This window comes from Penicillium lagena (assembly GCF_028827675.1).
Source record: "Penicillium lagena strain IBT 129212 chromosome Unknown utg000006l_segment0_segment0, whole genome shotgun sequence".
In the NCBI taxonomy this organism is placed as follows: domain Eukaryota; kingdom Fungi; phylum Ascomycota; class Eurotiomycetes; order Eurotiales; family Aspergillaceae; genus Penicillium; species Penicillium lagena.
Window position 1 is genome coordinate 1,942,162 of NW_026623227.1, and position 25,475 is coordinate 1,967,636.

Genomic DNA, 25,475 nt, shown 5'->3' on the forward strand with positions numbered 1-25,475 from the left:
TAATAATGAATAGTTCACTCCATAACAAAAAGACTCCTATCCTCAGAGAAGATGTCGTTGACTACAATGGCATAGTAGAGCATAGTGGCCAGACCCGCAGGCCACACAAACTGGCTCCCCGCCTTTCCGCCCGGCCCGTTCTTCTCTCTCTTCTCTTCCTCCCTTCCCAGGCTCCAACTTCCATCCTCCCATCCCCCTTGACTTCCACCCAATGACTGTTCGTTCGAGACCACCTGCCTGACCTGCTCTGCCTACCTCACATCGTGTCTGCAAGACACTCATTCGACCCTTGTCTGCCCAGTCCTGCGACCCCCGACCCTCCGGAGTATTCTTACGAATCAGTCATCGGCCGCCATGCTCCAAGCGCAGAGCCAGCACGTCTTCTCCCATCAGCATCAATATCCCCAGGCGGATCCATCGTGGTTGCAGCATCAGCAACAGCAGCAGCAACACCAGGCCCAGCACCCGCACCAGCCGCAGCACCAGCAGCAGCACGCCTCCCTGGTCGCCCAACAACATGCTCAGGTTCAGGCTGCCGCCGCTGCCGCGCAGCAGCAACAACACTATGGTCGCCTTGCCATGACCGGTAATGGCGTTGGTAATCCTGCGCAGAGCGGCGCTGGCGGGATGGGCGAGGCCGGTCTGTCTAATGTCTCTGTCATGGATGGCGGGATCAGTGAGGAGAACCGAAAAGTGTTCATCTGGGTCGCAGAGTTACTGGACCCGACTCGCAGAGAGGCAGCCTTGATGGAACTCAGCAAGAAACGGGAACAGGTTCCAGAGCTTGCGCTGGTGATTTGGCACTCTTTCGGTAAGACTTTTTCTGGGGAAAATCGCAACGGATGAAAAAGCTAACGGTCGGCAATGCACAGGCGTCATGACCGCGCTGCTTCAGGAAATCATCTCAGTCTACCCGCTCCTCAACCCTTCCCAGTTGACCGCCGCCGCATCAAATCGGGTCTGCAATGCGCTGGCGCTTCTGCAGTGTGTCGCCTCCCACAACGAGACCCGCACTCTTTTCTTGAACGGTATGCGTTCCCACAATCGCTGACGGAGGCGACTTGAATACTGACATTTTCCTCTTTCTGTTTCCTAGCTCACATCCCCCTCTTCCTCTACCCGTTTCTGAACACGACATCCAAGTCGCGTCCCTTTGAGTACCTCCGCCTCACCTCGCTGGGCGTCATCGGTGCGCTGGTGAAGAATGACTCTTCCGACGTTATCAACTTCCTCCTCACTACGGAGATTATTCCCCTCTGCCTTCGCATCATGGAGACGGGATCCGAACTCAGCAAGACCGTGGCGATCTTCATCGTGCAGAAAATCCTGCTGGACGACATCGGTTTGGCGTACATTTGTGCGACCTACGAGCGGTTCTACGCTGTGGGCACCGTTCTCAGCAATATGGTCACGCAGCTGGTGGAGCAACAGACAGTCCGGCTCCTCAAGCATGTCGTGCGCTGCTTCCTTCGGTGAGTTTTATTTCTGGGTGGGTTGCGGCGCCATTCTAACACACTCGATATAGCCTGAGCGATAACAGCAGGGCCCGGGAGGCTTTGCGGCAGTGCCTGCCCGAGCCCCTTCGGGATGCCACCTTCTCGTCCGTACTACGCGATGACGCTGCCACCAAACGCTGCCTCGCTCAACTCCTCATCAACCTCTCCGATAACGTCTCGGACGGCGCCCCGCCGGCTATGTAAAATATTGAACACTGCATCCGTTTCTTTCATCTCGGGATATTACAACCATTTTATGACATGCATGGGATAGGCTTCAGGCGATTATCGGTCAGCAAAGGCGCAAAAAGTTGTGGAAGTCCATACTCGACAAATCTTGCCCGCGAGGGAGAAAAAGAAATGTGCCGTTCCCTAGTCCAGGGCTCTCGGCTCCAAAAAACCCAGGATTTGTCTTTTTCCTTCTTCTTTTCGTTCCGTCTGTGACATTTATTCTTTTTCACTCTATATTGGGATCTATTAAGGCCAGAATGTGTGCCTGGGATGACATCTGCGTGAAAGAAGGATGGGAGGATCAAAAACTACTGTTCTTTTTCTTCTGCCTCTATTGCATTTTTATCATTTGTGGGATGCTATGTTTGTGCTCCATTTTTCTGCTGCGTTTTCCTTTGCCCCGTGTTTCTTTGACTTTTCGTGGTGCTGGTAGTCGGATGGCGCGGGTTTCTTCTGGTCGGCGCGGTTTTCTTTCTATTTATTCCCCCTCGATGACACCCCTATGGCTCCATGTGAGATAGACCTTTGAGCGAGAGATACCACGCGTCTTTTTCTTGTACCATTGTCCTGTTCTCTGGGTTTTGTCTGCGATGTACATTGTGGTCTATCATTGATTATTGTAGTGAATGAATGCCTAGAAGTGAGTTTGGGATTGAATCGATCAAAAGCCATCCATAGGAATAAACCTATGCATATACTAGCTCGCAGGGACGTTCTGTAGCAGTTGTAACCAACGTTACTTCATGTGTCGCATTTCCCATTTCCCTTTTCCGCTCCATCACGTGACCACTGACGCGCCTTTCTGCGCTTGTCGCCATTTGCCTTCACGACACGAGAAAAAAAAAGCCCCGATTCACTACCCCAACTCCCATCCCCATTCTTGCTTTTATTGCCCCTCTCAGCCTTCCTAGAGTCACATACTTTGTGGCTTGTCCGCTCACCCCAAATCCTTGCCAATACCTCGAGCGCGGCGAATTCACCCTGAGACCACCGGCCCACCCCGGTTTCGTCCCGCCGCGATGGGATCGCGAAAGCGTAGCCGCTCCGATGCGGTTCCTCTCCCCGAGAAACAGAAACAGCAGTCTCCCGAGGCGCCTGGACTGCTCCAGCGCATCAGGAACAGCTGGGAGTTTGCCAGTCTCATGCAGTACATTGTCACCTTTGGGAACATAATGAAGATTGATGAGGAGTTTGACATCGAGGTATGATCGCTCGCTGTCTCAGAGATTGGGTCTTGTGTCGCCACTCTGCTCACCATCCGGTCTGACCTGGCTGACGTTCATTTTTTTCAATTCAACAGGACCTGGAAGAAGAATGCATGAAACCCGAGCCCTCTCACAAGTTATTGGAGATTGGACTGTGCCTCCTCAAATGGATTTCGTCGCATCGTGGTCTTACGTATGTTTCTGCTGCTGTATCTGTTGATGAAAGTCGTCACTAATGACCCCTGGTTCGGTTCGCAGGTTCGACAATTTCGACGAGTACACCCGCCGCCAGTACAATGCTAAAACGCCTCACCACCCGAACCCCTTTGGATACGAAGAAGAGCCCTTGAGGTTTTTGGATTTCGATGTCTTTCTGAAGCTTCGCGTCCTCCACCAGCTGTCTGTGTGGACCTTCTGGAACGCGGACCGCATTCGCGACAAAATGCCTGAGAAGAAGGAGAGCGAGCAGCTGCAATGGGTATGCGACTCTTTTTTATTTACTTGCTTTTTAAATGGGCTGCGCTGACCGTTACCAGCGCGTTGAAGACTTTGGCTACGATGCCGAAGGTCGGACCTACTTCGTTCTGGACGACAACCGCATGTACCGTCGCACCGATCCTCCCGTGCCTGCTGCGCCCCAACGTCCCAAGAAGAAGCCGAAGAGTCGATCATCTCGAGGCTCGCGAGCATCGAAGCGCAAATCAGCTGCTGCTGAGGTGGAAGAAGGCCCCGACGACGAGAACAAGGAGACCAACGGTGCCGTTGCCGAGCCCAAATGGGAGTGTGTGGCTGTTACTCTTGCAGATTACCAGAACTTCCTGGAGTCAATTCGGAAGTCCAAAGACGCAGATGAGAAGTACCTGCGAGGCAGAATCGAAGAGCATGTCCTGCCTGTGTTGGAGAAGGCCGAGGAGGCCCAGCTGCGTAAGCAACAGAGACGCGAGAAGGAGCTTTTCAACATGCAACTTCTTGCTGGCGCCAAACGGTCGAGCCGACTTGCTGCCAAGGAAGAAAAGGAGCGCGCTGAACGGGACGCTGCCGAGGCGGCTCGGAAGCGCGAGCATGATTTGGCCGAGGCTCGCAGAGAACAAGAGAGGCAGCAGGATCGCGAGAATGAGAGACAGTCACGGATGATGACGCGCGAGCAACGTATCAAAGACCGGGAGCAGAAGCGGATTCTTCACGAGGCCGAGCTGGAGAGACTTGCCGAGGAGCAGCAGAAGCTCGAAAATGGCGAAGCCCGTGTTTCTGCGCGGAACCTCAAGGTTGAATTGGAGAAGCAGCAGAAAAATTTGGCTGATATTACGTCCCAAGAGGATGAGTGGATTTTCGACTGCTCTGGCTGTGGAGTGTACGGCGAGAACCTGGACGATGGAACACATAGTGTTGCCTGCGAAAAGTGCAACGTCTGGCAGCACAGCAAATGCCTTGGTATTTCGCAAGAAGAGGCCGAGCAAGACGATTTCCAATTCGTCTGTCGCGACTGCAAGCGGAAGGAAGAGGAACTCAGCCTCCCTAAAATCCCGCCCCTGAAGTTCCGACTCAGCGCATCGGCATCTCCGTCGTCTGTTCCTCCTGCTGGAAAGAAGCGCAAGTTGGAGGAAGACGATCACACTCCGCTGTCGCCCGTTAAGAAGTCACACGCTGCTTTGGCCAACGTGCAGGATGGGCCTCGTTCTCAACCACCGTATCCTGGCGCGCAACCGACTCTGCCTCCGCAACCTGTTGGTGCGCATGGCATGTTCCACCCTCCTCCATCTCCCGAACGGCGTGCTCAGCCGACGAGCCAGACACCGTTGCCGTCCTCTAGTCCTTTGCGCGCACCTTTCTCTCCTTCAAGGAGTTTGAATGGCACGATGCAGTCGTCAATGGGCCAGCAGTACAAGCCGAGTCCCGACTATCGGACTCTGCCCGCTGTTCAGCAAGCTCCGCATTTGCCGCCCATTGCTTCTTTCAATGCCCCTCGACCCTCATCTTCTCATTCTGGACAAGGTCCAATCTACAACCAACCATCCATGTCGCCTACACAAGGCAATCGCGACGTCGGCCCTCTCGCAGGCTTCCCGCATACTGGCCCGCCCAACGGATCGCCCGCATGGAGCAATTATGCGACACCACGCCCTCCCTCCGGCCACGGAGCCACGCCGTCTATGTCTGGCCATTACCCATCCTTTTCCAATGCGCCTCCAAATGGTAACCACCACTCCTCGCCTCCGCACAGCTCTCATGGCATGGGCATGTCCGGAATCAGCCCGATCAAGCACTCTCCTCGTCCCACGACTTCCGGTGGCATGGCAGGCGCCCCAGTGCTACCACCCATCCGCAAACTCGAACCGAGCCCGAAGCTCATGGGCCGCCGATCTCCGGATGCACCAATCCCGCCACCGGTCAAATGCATGACCCCAGAGCAGGAAGAGCGTCGCCAACGAGAAAATGCGATGCTGCACCAAGGCTATGGCTACCCAGCCAACGGCCAGCCACACCTGATGTCTTCACCGTCGCTGAACCGCATCCCTCCACCGGGCACCGCAGCTCCCCCGTACCAACATCATGATCCGTCTCAATCGCCTCAACGAGGCGGCCACGTTCGTGGACAATAAAAGTTCTCTGGCGGGTGGTTTACTTCTACGTCCGGGAATGTACGCTTGAAACCAACCCAAGAAGTCCAATTGTATCCGCAAGCCGAATTGCGCTGCGCCAAATGCAGACGTTGCAATTGTGGATCCCTTGGTTGTTTTCTTGACGTTCGTTTTGACTTTTACGGGCTGGAGGTGGTCGAGTCCCTGACGTGAAGCGTGAGCGAATGGTGACTACCCGGAGATAGTTTCCCCGGAGACTACATGTGATGAATCCCCCAAGCGTTTTTTTTTTTTTTGAAGATTTGAGGATACATGGTTTTCTTTTTCTTTCCTATCTGTTTCTTGAACTAACAGGTCCCGTTGACTTGCTAGTGTTTGGATTTTGTCTGGTGCAATGGGTGGTGATACAATGGGTGGTTGACTTGACATGTTCGACAAGACCCAACTCCTAACGGCCAATTTGAGCACTTGCCCGTTCTGCCTCAAAACTGTTTGGCCCTGTGGGCATTATTGAAGGATTGTTGTCGGTCGGCGTTTGCTCTCTTTTTCCCCCTGTGTTGCATCAAGATGGTCAGGGCTTGAGACTTCAGGGGCGTTTTTTCTCATCGATCGGAAGGGAGTTCTTTTCTGTCTGTTGTTGGGAACTGGGAATTGGAGGAATAGACAATTTCATTTCTAGGAATCTGTACTGTACTGATACTGCCTTGGGTTCTAGTATTTCATGGCTGCGTTGTAGAGAGAACATAGACCTTGTTTGTACCATCATTACTCTATGAACCCTAGTTTCTCTCGACTATGCACATCATTGGAGCTACTATCAAGTCAAATTTCTCGCTAGGACATCCAGCTAAAGACAAAAGTATTGCATACTTCTCCCTGCCCCCATTCGCAATTCCTCCACAGCCCGGACTGCTACATCCGCATGCAAGCCGAGCTAGGACTGTTATTGATTGGCAGCAAAAGACAGATAGTAAATGCACTAAATAAGAGAATGGACAGAGCGCGCACACAATCTGTGGCTCAGAGCATGGTAAACCCGGTCTCTCGTCTTGGGATTTGGTTTTCCTAGCTCCTTATTGTGTGGCAAACAATTGCTCGAGACGAGTCACTTCCAAGAACGGGAAAGGCTACCTAGTCGTCATCAACCGTGTCATGACTTCTGGGCCAACAATCCAACACCCAATTCCCGAATGATGGTGACATGTTCCTAATAATGAGTACTTGGTTATAATTATTAGCCAGAGATATAGCTAGGACTGTTACTGTCCTGTTACTGTATGGAAACCCTAGTAACTAACCCTCCACGATATCTGTAGGTACTAATGCAACCGCAATTCATCTTAGTGCACTAGCTTTTCCCAAACAATTTTTAGACGCGCGACTCGACATCGCGATGCAACCCCGAAGCATTTTAGCGAGATATTCGATTTAATTTCGTGGCGACAGCAGTTGACCTATCCATTCCGGACTGTCCTCCACCGAGCCACCTGCCCGCGAATTTCGCTTCTATATACCTATGTCATGATGTGTCTCTCGGTAATCAATCAGATGCCTAATTCTTCATTGCGAGGCTTTAAAGTGGGGGGAGATTTCCATCTCCACCTCCCGGACACGCGAAACGAACCTCCGATCTAGATCGCCCGTGCCGGTGCGGAATCATAATGGGATCCCCATCCTCCCGACACTTGCGCTTATTCGTCGTAGCGTCGGGTATTAATGGCGCTCCCATTACGATGAGCCGCAGTTGAGAACCTTTCGGCACTTCCGGCTGACACAGACGGTCGCAAACTTAGTGACAGGCAGATGCGGAGCTTGTCCTGGCGCAATTACTGGACTTCCTTCGTCTGTTCTCCGGAATTGTCAACGTCTTCTTCTATTCGGAGAGGGTATCCCATCCATGGTTCTATCTGAGTTGGCTTCTAAGCGAAGAAGAAAACCTTTCTTTGCTCTTACTCTCTCCCGTTCTTATGCAATAAGCTTTTTACGCAGCTAATCAGCACTTCATCTCCGGATCCTGTGGAGTCGACCCTCCGGATCTGGCCCGTCCCTAATCGTGGGGCGTGGAGGTCCACAGGCGACAGACCACCTATGTTTGGACTTGTATTCTGTATGTATCGGCGCGAGTGAAGAATGAACGGGCCCTTTCGCACCCGCTGGGGGTGGATCATGGCTCTCGCTTTAATTTGTCAAAGCAGCCGTTGGCGCATCGGCCGTTCGAGATTTAGTTCCGGAGCTAGTGGCCGGCTTTCGGTTGCACCTGCGCTAGTACGATAGTGAGGTCTCGCGCGGTGAGCTTTTGAACGGGAAAACACTTGCGTTCATTGGCATCTCGCTCTTTGGTGTGCGTTACTTTTTCTTTTATTGTGCTATATAATTATTCAACGAAGCTGCAGATGCCCAAGAAACCGCTGCTGTCTAAAGATATGACTCCACTTGTCAAATCACCCTTCTATACTCCAATAGGAAACACCCGTTAGCCGCCTAGCCTAAAGTAGAGTGTGATGATGGGGATCTCCAATCGAGGCTGGCTCGCATAGACACGGCAGATAGAGTGTGACGGGAGCCAATCACGCAATCTTACCCCGGTCAACATAATTCGGGCAGGTGCCCTGTACAGCCAAAATGAGGGCTCGCGCCAGGGAACCAAAGGTAGAAGGTACCATTGGATCGAGTTTCGACGAGCCAGAGCAGGTGACTGCAATCGTCTGTGGAGTACGCGGCACACCCGGGCTGATTAGGGTTCATTGACTGTGTCGGGGCTACCGGCTGTATCTCTGGACCTGCCGTGCGAGAGCTTTTGCCCCTGGAGTGACTATCATGACGCACTCTTCGGAACATCACCTAGTCAAGCACAGACGAAGTTGGTATTATCCTCTTTGGCATGTTCCGTCTGGTCCGTCTAGACAGGTCGTTTCTTCAGAGTGACCCAATGAGTCGAGGTTCGGCTCCAAGGCTATTATTTATGTAATGGTATTGACAACCCTCATGTGGCGCGGTCAAAAAAGGCGCGGTCAAGCGTGGGCTTCCCTGACACGGGGGCTGCCAGAGACATGACAGGTAGGCGACCACTCATTCCGCACGTGGCTGTGTGGAACAATTTATGCGGAGATCCCCGATCTCCGAAGGTTGCACTCATCGAGCCCCAAGAGGCGTCTATTCCTTTGGATGATCGACGCCTGCCAGCAATGCTATTCGCAGGAGAGCCTTGGCCAACGAGGCAAACACGGCAAGACCTAGCCGGTTGCATAAGGACAGAGAACTATCGGCCCATCTCCACCAATCCCGATAGCCGCCAGAGTGTTGGTGACAGACAATCTTGACCCTAATGGTCACAAGTCAGGCGTCGGCCTCCGCCACGAGTCGTCGTTTCTGTCTGCAACCCTCCTTCCTCGAACTATAACAGCCACTCGTGTGGCAAACAAATACACCCGTAGTGTCTCCAAGTTGAGGACGCCGCTGCGATGTCGAATAGCAGCCTTCAATTTGCGTGATTTTTTATGGCGTTTCCAGCCTGCCAACACCCCCTCCTCTCTCTCCCTCTCCTCTCTTCCTCTCCCCCCAATCTCATTCTGCTCTGAACGTAGCAACTTGAGGGGCTCAACAGATAGGATTGCCCTTGTCCTTGACCAAGCCATGTCGCTGTTTAGATTAAGGCCTGTGAGCCGAGTTGTTGGCGATGGCAGGCAGTCAACCCTGCAGTAGAGGCGCAGAGCCGGAGGACAATCGGAGATGATTGCCTCAGGCTACAAGGCGGTCCTATTGTGATCAACTCGTGGCCCAGAAGAGAAACCGTTCTCATAATGATCTCCCCGAGATGATGAAGATAATAATAACTCTCTACATGAGCCCCATGAAACGAGGATCCTCTATCTTTAGATACAACGCCGGAATAGGAACAACCAGGACGCTCTCATGAAACGCAACTAGTGTCGGAGAGTGAGACCGCGGAGCAAGCCCTCTGTCTAAAAGGGCGCAGGTCAGCCGACTTGAGTAGCTTATCAGCAGTTCTACTCAAACTTCCAGAAGGTCTTGGAAGCAAGGCCATGAGTGGCTCCGAGTGGGGAACCCTTGCTGTCAATCGTTCAAGAACTGCAGTGCGGGAATGATTGGTTTGGGAGGCCTGAGCACTGGTTCGTGCGTCTCCCCGATGGCTTTCGACTGGTCTGTGTCTCCAAAAACTCGGATTTCGTGAGGGAGTCAGTGGTATATGTCCCTGTCTAATATGCTTAAACTGGCTAGGTATCATATGTCTGCTTCTCTGAAGACGACTGTTTAGGACATTTAGAGTTGTTTTCTCCACGATCATCCAGCCCAGATGCAAAGCCGGTGCAGATTGGACTGTCTGGAGATAAGCCCGGAGACCGATCTCATCGCTTGGGCCGTCAGCAACCACATGGCTATGCAGCTGCACTCTTCGGGGATTAGCCACTCGACGGAGAGTTTAGAGCAGAGGCGCAGTGTCTCCCCGGGCTGAATGCGTGTTCAACAAAGAGGGACGGGCCTGAGGGGATCGCGAAAAACGTGGTTGGGCGTTCCTGCGGACGCCATGAGGCCTCAGTCAAGCTTATCCCCCACCGTTGTCGACATGAAAGAAAGAGCCCTGGTCCGACTAGACCATTTCCGGCGAGTCGAGGCAGAAAGCAGCCAGTAAGCGCCAGGCGCGATGTGTCTAGCCCTGTCATAGACTGAGACTCCACGGGATTTTAGCGTCCGGTAATAATGACAATGCTGGCCATCATAATAATACAGATAGGGGGACTTTGACAGGGAAGAGTGTCGGGGTGCAGATCAGTTTCGGTGGCTGTACTGCCACGTGACGACCACAGCCCCAATGTGATGAGATGCAAAAGTCGGCAGATGGAAATGAATGTAGTCCCCATCACATTGCCATCCATGGGATCGGCCGTGGCTCGGCAGCCGGCTCCGATCTGGCACCCTTTTTAAAGAGGCCCTAGCGGTCTAGCGGCCCGTGGATCGTGGGCGAGACCGCTCCAGTCAAATTCCGTTGGGTTCACCGGATACATCAACCCCGTAAAACAGGCCAATAAAAGGGGAAACCGGGCTGCAGTTGACTCCACCTGTCAGCGTCTACGTCGATCGGTGGATTCCCACTCTAGCCCTAACTCAATCCGTACTACTGTATAACTGCGTGGCTAGGGGAGACCCCCTTGTCACCCGATCCCGCGAATCTAGCCTATCTCCCGTTAGTCCCAAATCCATAGTTCGCCCATTCGTAGCAGCCCGTTCGCTCTACTCATGATGATCGCCCTTCTCGTGACGTTGAGACTGTTGCCCTCTCGGGCCTTATCTAGACGCCATCCATGGGTCTAATGTTGTACAGGATGGAGAACGAACAGCCTAGAATCCAGTTCGAAGTATATCCTAAGACTCACACTGTGACGGCGCGTTTATGTGAGGGTAGGAAGCAGATCCGCGATCGCAATGCGCTAGAACGAGCCGCTAGTAATTTATTTCCTTAGCGTAAAGAATGACAGTTAACGCGTTGATGACCTGCAGGATTGGCTCGACAGTTGTCCGCGATTTGAAAATCGCCCCCTATTTTGGCAGGTAGGTAGGAACTGGAGAATGCCGAACTTTACCTCTATCGAGAAGCAGAGAATCAGCAGGATAGGATGTGCAGAAAGAGCCCCCTTCATTGGGAGACCCGCATATTGACCAACGGATATATGCAGTTGGCATTATTGCTTTTTTTTTTGGCGGCGCAGCTGCTTTCCCTCTCGCATACGTGCCGCAAAGCTGACCATCCGGGCCAAACTTCTGGGACTCTCGGGGAGCGCCAATCTGGGCGATCCCTACCCCGGTACATCTGTCTTTTTCATTTGCATTCGTCTAGTTCCATCCCCGGATGCCGTGCGACGACGCGAGAAGAAGAAGTGGTCCGTGGTCGGGCACATTTGGTAAACGGTCCAGAGCAAAGCATACCGCACGGGATATTTCCCCGACCTATTCAGTTGACTCGGTGATACTATCTAGACGTCAAGACCTGCAGCATATCCCGCTACCACCCCCTTTCGTCTCCATATTTGGCACAAAGACATGGAGAGCATAGCAAATGTTTGGGGCTTAGAGGGTAGGGAATAGGAGGCAGCCGCATCTTCCGGGATGCAATCCTAATGCGCACTGCACGGCCGCCCCAGATAAAAATCAATCACTAAACCCAAATGAAAATAAAGAAGAAAGAAAAAATAAGAGAGCTCGGGCGAATGAAAATAATGGCAAGGCTGTCATCGCGCCAATCGACCACAGAGAAGGAGACTAGGACAAAGACGGGCCAGATGACAAGGATTAGCCCAAAACCAATAATAAGAAAAACAAAATGAAAATAATAATACAGCACTAATAGTGACCCAGGGACATAGATCCACGCCATCGTATTCTGTATCTCAATCTTCTGTGCCGCTTCTCGCTGCTTGAGTCAAGGGTGAACCCCGGCTCTAACGGTTCGCCTACGCTCCCCATCGCGGTCTCTTTGCGACCGTCCCCGGTCGTTTCCTTATTTATTCTTCATCGCCTCCGGGAGGATCGATCGCCCAGGCTCTATCTATCCACTCTCTCCAAACATCATCCTCTTTGCGCGTTTACACACGTCGGTCTTCTTCGTTTGTGTTTCTATGGAAAAAGAGGACGCCTGCATTGGCTATCCCAAAGGCAACTCCAATTAGATTGTGTGTCTGTTTGTTTCACCGGCCGTCGGCCTCTGCGTGGCCGGTGTCTGAGAATCCGTCTTGCTTTCAGATGCAGGACAACCCTTCCCGGCGTCATACAACAGACGGGCGTTCCCTTCTCCTCTTTTATTCTCCTTCCTTTTCTTTTCTAGAAGTTTATCTCCCCATCTTCTTTCTTTCTGCTCCCCGGGACCCTTCCGGAATAGCCTGTGATTCGGGTTGTATCTGACCCGATCCGCTCTATTTCTTCCTGGTCGCAGATACAACCTCTCCAAAATGACTATCAGAACCATTCCCATTCCTCCTTCGCCACCCCGGTCTACGGACGGTGATCCGTCGCCGGAAAAGATCTATCAACAGACCGCACCACATCCTCCTCTCTACAACACGGTTGACCCGATCAAGATGCAAAGCGATGAGATCAATTCAGGGTTTGTGCCGCAGGCAGTGTCAACGGTAAGACTCTCCTGGTGATATTTATTCTCTAGGACTGCGCTAAACAATCTGCAGCTCTATGCCTCTCCTTCGCCATACTTCCAGCCCGCCTTGCAATATCCCGCGATGCCACTCCAGGCCCAGGTAAGTACCATCATTCTTATGAAAGGCGGCCCAAGGTAACAGAACTTCTTAGATGATCGTGCCAGGCCCCAATACCAATACGCCCCCTCCAACTTCAGATGAGGAACTTGTTCCTTGTCCAGTTGGAACGCCGCCACCAAGAAACTCGCCGCCACGCCGGCGTGCGCCAACTCCCAAAGCCAAGCTCAGCCGGTCACCTAAAGCGCGGCGAACTCGCGAGCGCAGAGAGGCAGATACGCCTGACACCTCGTTCGATTCTTCTTCTTCAAAAGAATTGTACATCCCGCTGCCGCTGAGCGAGCTGACCAAGCACATGACGGATGTCCCCGTCAAGGACATCGAAAGCTACGTGAACAGATCATTCGAGGAGCGCTGGGAAGAGGTCAAGCAGAAGGGAAGGATCACCCGGCCGATGAACTCGTTCATGCTCTACAGGTCGGCATACACGGATCGCATCAAGCGATATCTGAACCAGACCAATAACCAGGCCGTTTCGCGCGCCTGTGGCTTGGGTTGGAAAATGGAGCCGAAGTACATCCGCGAGAAATACGAGCGATATGCTTGCATCGAGCGCGACGAGCACGCCAAAGCACATCCGGACTACAAGTTCTCGCCATCCAAGGACAACAAGGTCCCTCCAGCTCGGAAACGACAGAGTGCAGACGAAGCGACCAACACCCCATCCTCAACCTGCGATCCCGCAACCCCCAGCGACTGGGATGATGTCGATTACCACAGCAATCCGGGTTCATCATTCCTCCTGCACAGCCGCTGGCAGAGCTTCGACGTCAACCGCCTACGCAACAGCAGCCGCACCTCCACTCCCTTTGACGCAGAGCCTGTGCGAATGCCCAGCTCTTGGAGCATGAGCTATCCAGGCCGCATGGAGGCTCCCCACGGTCTGCCAACCATGGTGCACCCCAGCTCTCTGCAAATGGACATGCACTACCGCCGTCCTAGCCCTCCTCCCCAAGATGCGCAATTCGGCTCACCCAGCAGCACCCTGGCCGCTCTCCCCGGTGCCACACACCACGAGCTGCTCCAACCTCAGCCGATGTATCCGGTTGCCACTCATCTGACAGAGGCCAGCCACCTGGACCCCCAGCTCCTCTCCTACGACAGCGACCTTCCTCCGGCTGAGAGTGGCACAGCCTTTGTCACGCCGCCTTCTTACCCTGTTTGGAATGACGACGCTGCTGCCAACACCTACTTGACCACCTCGGGGTCTTCTGTGCCTCCAAGTCCGGCTTCGTACTACCCCACACAAATCGCCCCTGTGTATCACCACCACCAGGGCCTGCATATGGCTGATGGTCGGGACCCGTCGTGGGATATACACCACCATGAAGTCAGCAGCACTGAGTTTGAGCCTTGGTTTGAACAGCAGCCAGGCTATTAAGTGGTCTGTGATGACTTTCAACGATGATCATGATACTATGTTGGCGAGGTCCGATGTGTGCTGGCTGACTGCGTTCCTTAAGAGTACAGGGAACTCGGTCATGCTGAAGGGTTTCTTTTATGGGAGATATCCTAAAAGCGCGGAACAACGCTTAATGGAGTCAGGTGTGCGAGAACCCCTTCTCTTTCCTTTTCTTCTTTCTCTGTCTATTTATCTATCTCTTTGAGTCTGTCTTCTGACTTGGAAATCCTCATTATCCTCCTGTATCTCTGTATTTCTTTCAATTGAGTTACTGGTGCTGGGTGCTGGACGGGATTTTGATTTCAGTTACCTTGGTTAGATTAAAGACGGCGGGCGGCCTTCTGCTCTCAGTTTACTTGTTCTGAATGAACTGTTCTCCTATTTTCTACGCTTGTATTTGACTTTAACAGAAACTCAGCGCTTGGTCCATTGTTTTCGGCTATAGTCCTTCTTTCCCGATCTCTCCTACATATTACCAGCTAATCCAAAATCAGACTAAGAAATCTAGGGCTGTTCACGATAAACGATATCGACGATATTATCGTACGATAATTATCGTCGTGGGAAATTTTTTGACGATACGATATACGATATCCGATAATTATCGTTGGAGATTTTTGACGATACGATATACGATATACGATAATTATCGTTGGAGATTTTAGACGATACGATATACGATATTAGATAATCCCAACGATATCGTATCGTGAACAGCCCTAAAGAAATCAGCGGCCCATACCCTGAATCTATTTGCGTAAGGATCACGCATAATCGTGTCATTTCCGAGTTACCTGTACCAACTCGGATCTTGCCCTAAGTCGGGCATAATCATCTCACCGCCTGAACCGGCATACACCGCCCACGACACTTGTAGCTCTCCGTCCTCAACTTCGATTATCCACATCAACACCCTTCGAAGCGACCAATCATTCCATAAGACGTCCTGCCGGGTCTTCTTTTCGCCCTCTCAAATCGCCTCATATACATCGAACGAGTTCCGGCGATCTTCCCCTGTACTCTCCTCTCGCCGCCCCTCATTTGCCCCTCAAAAACAAGCACGCCAATCCATTCCACTACATAATAATCCAAACAAAATGTCGATCCCCAACGAAGCTCTCCAGAAAGTGAGTAGGAGTACCCGGCCCCATTGCCCGGGTTCCAAATACCCAGACCTCGCACAACCCAAGTGTACACTACGCTCTACAAATCCCTCTGATAAGCTAACGCACGCCGTTTTTCCCCCACCTTCCAGCTTCTCCAAGAGATCGAGGCCCGCGCCATAGCCTCGCAGCAACAAATCAGTCTCACCAAGTCCCAAATGACAGCCAAGCAGCGCGACGTGCGCATGCTCCAGCTGACATCGAAAGAGCTGTCCGACTTGCCGGCGGATACGGGTGTTTATGAGGGCGTGGGCAAGATGTGAGCATCTCCCTTTCTTCTTTCCTTCGAAGGCACTGGATGAGCCACAGCTATGAATACAGATTAACGGTAGAGAAAAACAGGTTCGTCAACGTCCCCATCGACGCAGTGAACAAGCGTCTTGCACGTGAGAGCGCCGAGTCTACGGCGGAAATCACCAATCTCGAGAAGAAGCTTCACTATCATGAGACGACGCATAAGAATAGTCGAGAGAATTTGGAGCAGATTCTCAAGTCTGGAGGAAGGGCTTGAAGTGATTAAGGTGTGAAGGAATATTGTCTTGCAGTGGAGTGGAGATCAGGAGGGACAGACGTCAGTCACTACGTCCTGGCAGCGTAATTGCTTGCTTTGTCTGGTGGAGACGCAGGGTCCGAAGTTTGTCGACAGAGTGATTTGAGAGTGATCGAGTGCTAGGGTCGTACCGGACCCAGCATTCTGAAGCGAAGGAGTTGGCTTCATGGGGGAAGAAGCAGGACGGTGCATTCGCACCGAACGATACTCTTCGTTCTAGTCCTATACTACTCGCTAAGTATTGACTACATGGATACCCGGCTGGAGTTTATGCGGATTTGAAAAGAAAAGATGAGCAGCCGATACACGCAGCCCTAACGTGATTGAGACAAATACGGACAAAGCGTGCCGGCCTCAATCAGTATCTTCCCAAAATAGCCCGTAGTGCTATAAATGAACAATACAATTGTCAGCGGCGTCGTTGGACAAAAAGATAATTATTTCACCATGCGACAGCCGGCATGCCCAAAGCGGCGGTGGGGCCATGAGCTTATCTCTGCAACGGCGCCTGCATCGGCACCGGTGGAATGCAGCGTGGAGAACCAAGATTCTCGTAAGAATGCGGACGACATTGGTAACCTACCTTGCACTGCGACTCCAGTCAGGCCCTGCCCTAAACGGGGAGTTTCCAGGAACGGGTACCGCGGAGAATCAATAATTAATATAAGACCTTCCAGATAGTAACTACATGTTGTCACCTACCAAGACAAGATGCAATAATGATCCGCGCCATCAACTACACAATCCGGCCCTGGAGAATAGCCCTAGGCGCCATTGGCGTCATCCTCGCGCTATGGCTTCTAGGCCCTCGCCTACGCCTGACGCCCGTGCGAGCGGTAAGTGACCTCGATATTAAGAATGACGTGTGGCGCGTGGCACCAAACTAACGGGCAATATCCTCGGCTGTCTCCACAGTCCGTGGAACACTACCTCACCAGTCATGCCGGCGACAGAGCGGGAGGAGAATGGGAGACGTTGTCTCTGGCTGGGTTCCAGAATAACGGCGAATTGGACGAGTCCTGCGATAGTCGGAAACGCACTGGGGCGATCGGTGTACAGAAGAGTTTCTTTTTACGGGAAAACCTCACGCTGGCTGTCCAGGAACTGCAGAAGTACCCACAGATCGAACGGGACTTCCGGAATCAGAGCCTGCCATTTCTTGACTTTGTCGATGCCTCCTGGGCCGAGCTGGCTGGCTCGGGAGTCTGGCTGCCCCAGCAGCATGTATACCTGACTGTCAGTCGGGTGATCTACTATCCATCAGGGAATCTCGCGGTGCCGACCATCAGTTTCCTGCGCGGGCGGGTCTTCGACAGGCACTGGAAGCCCCTGCCGAACTATACAATCGAATGGAACGGCGAGCGGGTTACCTTTCCGCGGTTTTTCGACGTGCCCGTGGACTGGAAGGAAGACATGACGTTTCTCGGTCCCGAAGACCCGCGCGTCGTCCTGCAGGAGGACATGTCCGGCGCGGAGCCGGTGATTGTCTTCAACATGGCCACGGAGCAACAGCCCGAAGGATACTGGAGACGGGCCATGTGGATTCACCGTCCCTTTTCAAACTTCAGCACTGCACTCACGATCCGCAACGAGGAGCCGCAGTTCGTCGAGAAGAATTGGGCGCCTTTCTTCCATGGCAATGAATCCCAAACCCAAAGCCCGAGCGAGTACTTGCACTTCGTGTACACGCTGCAGCCGCTCCGGATCCTGCGCTGCCAACTGTTCCACGGGTTCTGCGACTGGGCATTCCAGTCCGAGGACCCAAAAACGCCGCGGCAGCGGATCGAAGACAATCCGGACAGCCAGGGGAGCATGCGAGGGGGCACGAACTTCGAGCGGGTCCCGATTCCATCTGCAGAAAACAACCACCTGCATCTATACGCAGGGTTCCCGCGCACCCATCTCCTCGGCGGCTGCACGCCCAACGTCACTTACCGTCCGGAGCTAGTGGTGCTTGCCAGCGTGGGACCGGCGTTCCACGTCGTGTATGCCAGCGACGCGATCGATTTCGGGACCGCCGTGCTAGACGAGCAACACTCGCCCTGTGAAGACGAGGCGCGCATCTTGATCCCCAACGGGATCATCCACTGGGATCGGCGGGCGCGGCATGATCTGATGCAGTTGGTGGTTAGCGTCGCCGATAGGACGATCCAGGTGGTTCGTCTCCGCGGGGTATTGGGGCTTATTGTTCGGTCGCTGCCGGATTTGCTTCAGGGAGGGTCCTGGGCGGCTGGTGGGCGGCAAGCGGTGGAGTGTGCGGTGCAGGCGGCGGTTAGGGAGAGCGGATTTCCCTAGGTATCCGTGGCTCCGCCCGACAGAACCGTGGTACTCGAACATTATACAGAGTAGGATAAAATAAGAGAATAAGAGAGTAGGATAAGCTAGCACAAGTGATGCTCTTCTCCATCCTGGGTCTTCAATAACCTGCTGTCACCAAGTGGACGGAGTGGAGCCGCGGTGGCTGGGATGACGAGATGGGCATGACTTGAGGTTCAGCTGACATTAAATACGCTGCGGGCTCTGCTTCTTTTGTGTTCTCTTCTTACCCAGTTCATCGGGAAGGGTACGAGTGTAGTTACTCAAGCACGATACCGAGGAGTCCTTCCGTATACCCATACTGAGGAAGTATACCTACTGCCAGCCCCCGATAGCCGTTCGTATACGCACCCCTCCGTTTCAGCTGCCCCTCTTTTCTCTCTTTCCCTCCTCGTCACGCACTTTCTTCTCTTCTTTCCATCCCATTATTTCATCCATCCATCCATCCATCCATATTAAACCACGTTCACCACCACCATGCCTCAACGGGTCCGGGTCATCGACGACGACGACAGCGATGACTTCTCCGAAACCGACATCTCCATGCACGGCGGCCGAGGCCTCCGAGCCTCCGTCCGGCGGCGCTCGACCTCACGACGCCGCGACGCGGAGACTTTCCTAGTCCCGCCGGTGTCGACCCGCGTGCATCGCTCATCGTCGACAGGCGGCCGACGCTCGCGAGACCAGCCGACCGTCATGGTATTCAACGAGATGCTCCAAGACGCCCAGCAGAGCAACAAGCCGCGGCGGGTACAGCAGCGGATCAATGACGAGGAGATCATCGAGGACTTTGGCCGGTCGCCGCGACGGGGCCGTGCGGTCAGCGGCGTGTCGCGGGATGTGTCCCCGCTGCCGCGGGACTATGATCTCGTCGTCGGCCAGCGCATGCTCGACCGCAATGATATGCGCCAGGACTGGGAGATCTGGAAGCAGCAACAGGAGATTGAGAGGCTGGAGCGCGAGCTGGAAGGTCACCAGCACGCTCCGCGCGACACGCGGTTGCTCCGCGATGAAGTGGAGTATGAGGATGAGATCAGTGAGCGGCTGCGTCGACTGCAACGGCTTGAGCGGAAGAATGGCTCCGAGCATCAGCGACGGGAGATGGAGCGGGAGTGGAAGATTAAAAGGCTCGAGGAGCAGGAGCGCGAGGCGGCGCAGGAGAGCGAGATCAAGGCGAAGCTCAAGGAGGCGAAGCTGAAGGAGATTGCGAAGATGAAGGAGGAGGAAGAGGAGAGGGAGAGGGTGAAGAAGGAGCTGAAGGACGAAGAGGCTCGTAAGGCGCTGAAGGAGGCCGAGAAAAAGAAGGAAGAACTTGCGATGAAGAAGGCTGCTATTGAAGAGTGGAAGCTTGAGCAGGAGCGGAAGAAACTCAAGGAGAAAGAAGAGGCGGACAAGCGAGACAAGGAGTTTCGTGAGAGACTCAAGGATCTTGGCTATACTGATGAGCAGATTGAGGATATGCTGAACAAGAAGAAGAAGCCCGAGGAGAGGGAGGAGAAATGGATCAGGGTATGTTCCCATCCCCTATTCTATCTAATGGCAGTGACTGACAACGCTCCCAGGTCCATCGTAAACATCTGATGCCTGAGACCTTGATGGCCTACCAGCTCCCCTGGGAATGGGATGTGGTAGGTTTCCTCGCAACGTATTTTTTGCGCGTTGGCTGACCGGTTCTATAGCACGACCACAACTACATCGTCATCAAGAAATGGGTCGACGAGGACTTCCAGGACAAGCTCTTCTCCCACACCAAGCGTATCCGCGAGGGCAAAGTGCTCACCCAGACCTCCAGCTCCACGACCGAGCTCCGTGTCAACGACCGCAACAAGGACAAGATGTACCTCGTGCGGAAGAAAAGCCCGAGCCGGAAGTCGTGGATCTTGACCTGATGGTGGTTTGTTTTGTTTGCGTTCTACTATGAGACCCGGACTTGATGTTTTGAAATGTTGTTCCTTTTTTTTTTCCCTGAGTGAAGACGATGGGTTGATGGTGGTGGACCAGCAACGCTTGACACGAGATGATGACCTTTCTTCGTTTGTTTGCCTTCTGTTGTGCTCCTTGCATCAAACACTGCTCCTTTCTATATATTCAGCCATCTTTTTCTTGCTAAATATACGGCTTTTGGTAAATGCCACGGCGAATGCCACAAATCAAATGGTGACAATGATTGCGTTGAATCGACAATCAGCAAGAGACGGTTGCGTCCCGATATAGAGCTTTGGGCATCACCGCCAATCATCCGGTCATAGGTTCATCTGCTGATCTGCCGCCCACCGCTTCTCAGCACGGAGAATGAGCTCCTCATAGACAGTCCAAGCAAGTGCCGAGCTGAGCGCCTTGCGTGCCATGCGAATCCCCAGTCCGCCAAAGAGACTCCGCACCCCATCCTCCTGAATCATCAACCTCACCGCACGCATCATATTGCCATACTTGGATGGCATGAGCTGCAGCCGGGTCTTGACTGCATCAAACGGATTGGTAATTGCTGTCGCCAGGCCCGCAGCGGAAGCACCTGACACAAAATGGATCGACGACGAAGACATGCTGGCCGGAGGTGTCCCGTCACTAGTAGGAGAGCGCGTTGGAGCCATCGAAGCAAACTGCCGCTTCAGCTGCTCGTAGAACAGCACATATAAACCGGCATACGGTGCATCGCGAGCAGCCGTAGCGCCGAATCCTGCGAATAGACCGCGCATCCCTTCCGTCCGCAGGATATCCCGACCCGCGCTCCATAAACTCCGGTAGGCGTAATAGTCAGACTCGTATCGCACCTTCAGAACGGTGACCGGCATCATGACAAACCCCGCCGCGACGCGCGCAACAGCCCCCGTCGCCAAGTTCGCCGTATTGGACAATTTCGGAAGCACCGAGGAAGAGGAAGTCTGTTTGGCGGCGCTACCACCGGGTGGTGGGCTAGCAAGGGCGAAGGGCGCATTGGTTTGGGCGAGTGTTTGGCGCAGGGAATTCAGGCTGGTGAAGTAGAGAGCGGACCCGAAGCCCGTGCGGAGTGCTGAGGGCAGCGTGCCGCGCCATAGTCCGCGCACTGGATTCGGGGAGGAGAGGATGGCTTTGAGGGTTGGGAGGAGGGCGGCGGTTTTGTGAGATTGCTGGACGCGGGTTTTGAGAAGGTCGGCGGGTTGGAGGAGAATGGAGGAGGTAAGGCCGGAGCAGAGGCCTGCGGCGAAGTGGAAGGAAGTTTTGGATGCTATATACTCAGCAATTCAGTTTAGCACGAAGTCCAGCAACACGCAAGGGAGGAGGTGGGTGTTTGGAGGCCATACGTGTTGAGGCGCCTGCCTTCACCGGCTGCACGACGTAGGTCCCATTATTGGACATCGCGCCTGGTCTGCAATGACCGTGGCGGGGGAAGAGAGCAACGGGATGAGAGGATTAGAGTCGAGGCTGCATCGGGTGGCATCGGGGTCGGCGTGGAGTTTTTAACTGCGACAACGAACTCCGTGAACAACGAGGAAGCAAGAGCCCCCAGGTGGCTGTAGTGGAGAGAGAGAGAGAGAGAGAGGGAAAGAGGGATCAGAGATGCACCCCGTCCGTCCGATGGGGCTCGCTGAAAGGATCAACAACCGTGAAGTGCAAGGGTCGAGGGTGAAGTCATCGGATCGGCGTTTTGGCACTCCGATTAGCATAGAGTATAGGCACCTCGGCACGAACACCAATTCATTGGGTCAACAACAACAATAATAATAATAATAGACCACAATACGACGATAATTCCGATTTGGATCCTCTCATAGACATTCCTCTCATCATCCGCATAACTTACCTGTTTGCATAACTAGCCGCTTTCAGCCCGGATGCCGCGGACAGCCGCGCGGCCAATGAACGGGTGTGTTGGTAATCGACGTCACCGTCTCTTTCGAACTCATGCTCTGTTTGCTGTTGCCTCTCACCTCTTCTTCTTCCTCCAGCAGTCTGCAATCCCAACCAAAACATGCCCTTCCCTTTCATCCCATACCCGTCAGCCAAGACGGGCTACTGGAGCCCCGTCACCTCGACGCTGAATTGGTGCGAGGAGGTACGTCATGTTATGGCAAACGAGCTGCAAGCTGAGAGCTGACCCCCATCCAGGACTACTATGCCACGGTCTACGCCGCTGAGATCGTCAATACCCTGACGAACCTGCTGTTCATGTGGCTGGGCATCAAGGGCATCATCAGCTGCCGCCGCAATCAGCATGACCAGATCTTCCTGGTCGCCTACGTCGGATATCTGCTTGTCGGCACGGGAAGCTTCCTGTTCCACTCGACGCTGAAATGTACGTGCTCAACTGCTGCAATAGATCACATCCATAGCTAACTGATGCGCCTCCACAACAGACCCCATGCAGCTAGTCGACGAGCTCTCCATGATCTACACAACCTGCCTAATGGCCTACGCCTCATTCTCCTACTCCCGCCCCACCCGCGTGCGCCTCTTCCTCGCCGTCTCCCTCCTCAGTCTCGCCGTCTTCATCACCCTGTACTACCATTACCTCCAGGATCCAGTCTTCCACCAGAACGCCTATGCGCTGCTGACCACGGTCGTCATCCTGCGGAGCGTGTATACCATGGAGAAAACGCTGCGACCTAAATGGCGCAAGACACGGGAGGAGGATCGTCTTGCCCGCGAGAAGAAGGGCCTCCCTGTTCCGACCAAGGAGCGCCAGCTCTATGAGAACGTGCGCGATATGAAGACCCTCAAGACAATGTGGTTTATGGTTGGCTACGGGCTGAGCATGTTCCTGGGTGGCTTCTTGATCTGGAATCTGGACAATCAGTTCTGCTCGCAGATCCGCCGGTGGCGTCGGACCGTCGGGTTACCGTGGGGGATCTTTTTGGAGGGGCATGGTTGGTGGTATGTTTTGTTCCATTATCTTTCAAAAGTGGTTCAGCAACTAATGACTTTTCCCAAGGCACATCATGACCGGCATCGGCGCTTATCTCTACATCATCTGGGGCATCTGGCTCCGCCATTGTCTGAACCAGCGCCAGGACGAATACCATCTGCGCTGGGCGCGCGCCTGGCATATCCCCGAGGTCATTCGCACCTCGCCCCCGGTAGGCGAGAACGGAGTGACCAGAGACAAGAAGTCGACCTAAGCTTATTTTCTTTCTCTCGTCTGGATACGTGAATTGCTGTTTCCAAGTGCAATTATAACCAACCACGAAAATAGATACCGACATTCCTTTCCTTTACTGATGCGCTTTGTGTCTTATGTTGTCAGGCAGTTTGCGATCCGTTCTGTTTGGCGTTGCTGATGGGAGAGAGCCTGCCCTGAAAATCATAGATATGAGCAGAGGAGCAGAGGTGTTTGCTATAAATGGGAATGGGTGGTTGATTGACGATTGCTGAATCGAGTTTACTCTCGCTGATCCTCTATTTGAACTTACCCTCTTCAACAGGAACACAGATAGCCGGTAGAAAACAATGAAATTCGTCATGACTGTATTCTAGGTCACCGTAATCCCAGACCCGTGGGCTGAGCTCATATATGCTTGTTGTTGTCTGTATATACAAAAGGCACCAACCTATCCTCTTGCGCGGTTAGTTATATGCACTCGCTCACAACTTCGACTCCCCGCCTTGCTCAGCCTTTGTCTTATTAGGCCTCCGCGGTGGCGCAGGGACATTCTTCAACCACTCCGCATCAATAGTCATCTTCTGAACACGCGATTTCTTCCTCCACTCCGCGCGGAAACTCTCCTCCTCATCCCTCCAGCGCCTTAGCTCAGGCGCAAGCCAAGAAGCCGCCGCATCAGCACACTCATTCACAGCCTCCTGCGCGAGCAAATGCCCAAAATCCTCCAGAAACACCTCGCGCACGCGGCCCGCAGCCACGCCGCCGCTCCCGCCGATGCCGGTGCCCGTGTTGGACAGTTTGTCGGCGCGCATCGCGGGCAGACACATGTCCGACTTGCCGGCGAAGATGTACAGCACGCTGGGGCGCAGATGCGGGAGCTGGGCGAAGATCCGCCATGGCTCAGGTCGGTAAAATGGGAATGAGCCTAGATGTGTGGCATCTAGGTCTGGGTGCGTTACTCGGTTGACGGGCTTGTTGTCACTCGGGTCGTTGTGGTAGTTTGGCCGTGAGAAGGTGAAGACTTCCTGGTGGAGAGGCGTACGCAGCGTCACGGGCGTCGAGCCCTTATCTGTGATGGTCTTCTCGGTGAGCGGGTGGATGACCGTTGGCAGATCTCGCAGCCCGTGCTCGACCCAGCGAGCCAGCACGCGCGGATCCCAGGCCTGATAGAATGGGCTGCGCTTGAATCCGTCTGCGGCGGCCTGGCGCGAGGGCCATAGGTCGCGCCGGTAGGTGGAGAGCTGGGTGGTTTTGGCGATGACATGCTTCTTATCGTTGTGCAGACTGAGTCCGTCTAGCTGGGTTGTCTGGCGCTGGATTACTGGGTCCAAAAGGACCAGTGTGTGAATCAAGCGCGGGTGCATTAAGCATAATTGTGCACTGGAGGGAAACAGTTAGTCGCAAGTCATGGATACTGAAAGAAAGAAGGAAGGCACTGACAGATGTGCGCCGCCCATGCTATGCCCAACGCCGACGATGGGCCGGGGCATTTCCGCTCGCTTGACGTTGACTAAGTGTAAAAGATCTCGCGGATGGTCGAACCAGCTAGCTGGAGCGAGGATGGGAGGTCAGTATGCGACAATTAAATAGATAACCAGGACATACGGTCGTTGCCCAGCACATCTTCATTAATAACACTGCTCTGGCCCTCCTGCGCAACATCGGACATCCAGATACTCCGGATGCGAAAGCCGCTAGCCTTGGACCGAGCATGGATCTCCTCCCACAGCGGCTCGTAGAGTTCCTAGAGACGGTATGTGAGAAAATATTGCAGGTTATGTACATCACATAAACAAATACCTTGGGAAATCCATTCGCATGCGCCGCGAGAATCGTCACGTCGCCGGGCTGCGGGTCGGGGTTGTCGAGCGGGATGTACTGCTTCACGGCCAGGTGGAGCGTGTCGTCCACGCCCGCGGTGGCGGCAGGATACTCGCGAATGTGCTGGCAGGGTACCACATGCTCAACGATGCGGAAGGGCGATGCCATGATACTGATAATATGTGAAGAGGTTGGGGATGCGATGCGATCATGAATAATTATATGGGGCCCCGGGAAATAAGGCAGAGCCAATAATGCCGAGCCGAGGATGTCGCATGGTGACGGTGCCAACTGCCGACTGGCGATGCCTTGCTGCTGTCTGCTGCGATACACAATGAATCGCGCTCTTGTT

General features: G+C 53.7%; 10 protein-coding genes across 10 annotated transcripts; 8 read left to right on the plus strand and 2 right to left on the minus strand.

Moving 5' to 3' along the window:
• Positions 1-354: 354 nt before the first annotated feature.
• Positions 355-1,700, plus strand: N7510_008912 (Rcd1-like cell differentiation family protein; the record flags this gene model as incomplete). Its single annotated transcript, XM_056980837.1, has 4 exons — positions 355-811; positions 873-1,028; positions 1,097-1,472; positions 1,526-1,700. 4 exons carry the CDS (start codon positions 355-357, stop codon positions 1,698-1,700), a joined length of 1,164 nt encoding a protein of 387 aa, XP_056831046.1.
• Positions 1,701-2,746: 1,046 nt separating this feature from the next.
• On the plus strand, positions 2,747-5,532 carry N7510_008913 (putative PHD finger domain protein; the record flags this gene model as incomplete). The annotated part of the gene is made up of 4 exons (XM_056980838.1): positions 2,747-2,929; positions 3,028-3,125; positions 3,191-3,410; positions 3,469-5,532. 4 exons carry the CDS (start codon positions 2,747-2,749, stop codon positions 5,530-5,532), a joined length of 2,565 nt encoding a protein of 854 aa, XP_056831047.1.
• Positions 5,533-12,473: 6,941 nt separating this feature from the next.
• On the plus strand, positions 12,474-14,175 carry N7510_008914 (HMG-box domain-containing protein; the record flags this gene model as incomplete). Its single annotated transcript, XM_056980839.1, has 3 exons — positions 12,474-12,653; positions 12,708-12,776; positions 12,829-14,175. The coding sequence occupies 3 exons, from the start codon at positions 12,474-12,476 to the stop codon at positions 14,173-14,175; spliced, it is 1,596 nt and encodes a 531-aa protein (XP_056831048.1).
• Positions 14,176-15,293: 1,118 nt separating this feature from the next.
• Positions 15,294-15,870, plus strand: N7510_008915 (putative prefoldin subunit 1; the record flags this gene model as incomplete). The annotated part of the gene is made up of 3 exons (XM_056980840.1): positions 15,294-15,323; positions 15,452-15,618; positions 15,702-15,870. The coding sequence occupies 3 exons, from the start codon at positions 15,294-15,296 to the stop codon at positions 15,868-15,870; spliced, it is 366 nt and encodes a 121-aa protein (XP_056831049.1).
• Positions 15,871-16,356: 486 nt separating this feature from the next.
• Positions 16,357-16,590, plus strand: N7510_008916 (uncharacterized protein; the record flags this gene model as incomplete). The annotated part of the gene is made up of 1 exon (XM_056980841.1): positions 16,357-16,590. The coding sequence occupies one exon, from the start codon at positions 16,357-16,359 to the stop codon at positions 16,588-16,590; it is 234 nt and encodes a 77-aa protein (XP_056831050.1).
• A 177-nt stretch (positions 16,591-16,767) lies between these two features.
• On the plus strand, positions 16,768-18,204 carry N7510_008917 (glycosyltransferase family 91 protein; the record flags this gene model as incomplete). The annotated part of the gene is made up of 1 exon (XM_056980842.1): positions 16,768-18,204. The coding sequence occupies one exon, from the start codon at positions 16,768-16,770 to the stop codon at positions 18,202-18,204; it is 1,437 nt and encodes a 478-aa protein (XP_056831051.1).
• A 498-nt stretch (positions 18,205-18,702) lies between these two features.
• N7510_008918 (uncharacterized protein) lies at positions 18,703-20,114 on the plus strand (the record flags this gene model as incomplete). Its single annotated transcript, XM_056980843.1, has 3 exons — positions 18,703-19,734; positions 19,788-19,853; positions 19,905-20,114. The coding sequence occupies 3 exons, from the start codon at positions 18,703-18,705 to the stop codon at positions 20,112-20,114; spliced, it is 1,308 nt and encodes a 435-aa protein (XP_056831052.1).
• A 354-nt stretch (positions 20,115-20,468) lies between these two features.
• On the minus strand, positions 20,469-21,561 carry N7510_008919 (putative mitochondrial carrier protein; the record flags this gene model as incomplete). Its single annotated transcript, XM_056980844.1, has 2 exons — positions 20,469-21,430; positions 21,507-21,561. 2 exons carry the CDS (start codon positions 21,559-21,561, stop codon positions 20,469-20,471), a joined length of 1,017 nt encoding a protein of 338 aa, XP_056831053.1.
• A 613-nt stretch (positions 21,562-22,174) lies between these two features.
• Positions 22,175-23,321, plus strand: N7510_008920 (ceramidase; the record flags this gene model as incomplete). Its single annotated transcript, XM_056980845.1, has 4 exons — positions 22,175-22,258; positions 22,312-22,498; positions 22,560-23,076; positions 23,135-23,321. The coding sequence occupies 4 exons, from the start codon at positions 22,175-22,177 to the stop codon at positions 23,319-23,321; spliced, it is 975 nt and encodes a 324-aa protein (XP_056831054.1).
• Positions 23,322-23,784: 463 nt separating this feature from the next.
• Positions 23,785-25,294, minus strand: N7510_008921 (putative toxin biosynthesis protein; the record flags this gene model as incomplete). Its single annotated transcript, XM_056980846.1, has 4 exons — positions 23,785-24,682; positions 24,743-24,851; positions 24,908-25,046; positions 25,103-25,294. Coding segments are annotated over 4 exons (1,338 nt in total), but the record flags the coding sequence as incomplete, so codon positions are not given.
• Positions 25,295-25,475: the final 181 nt, after the last annotated feature.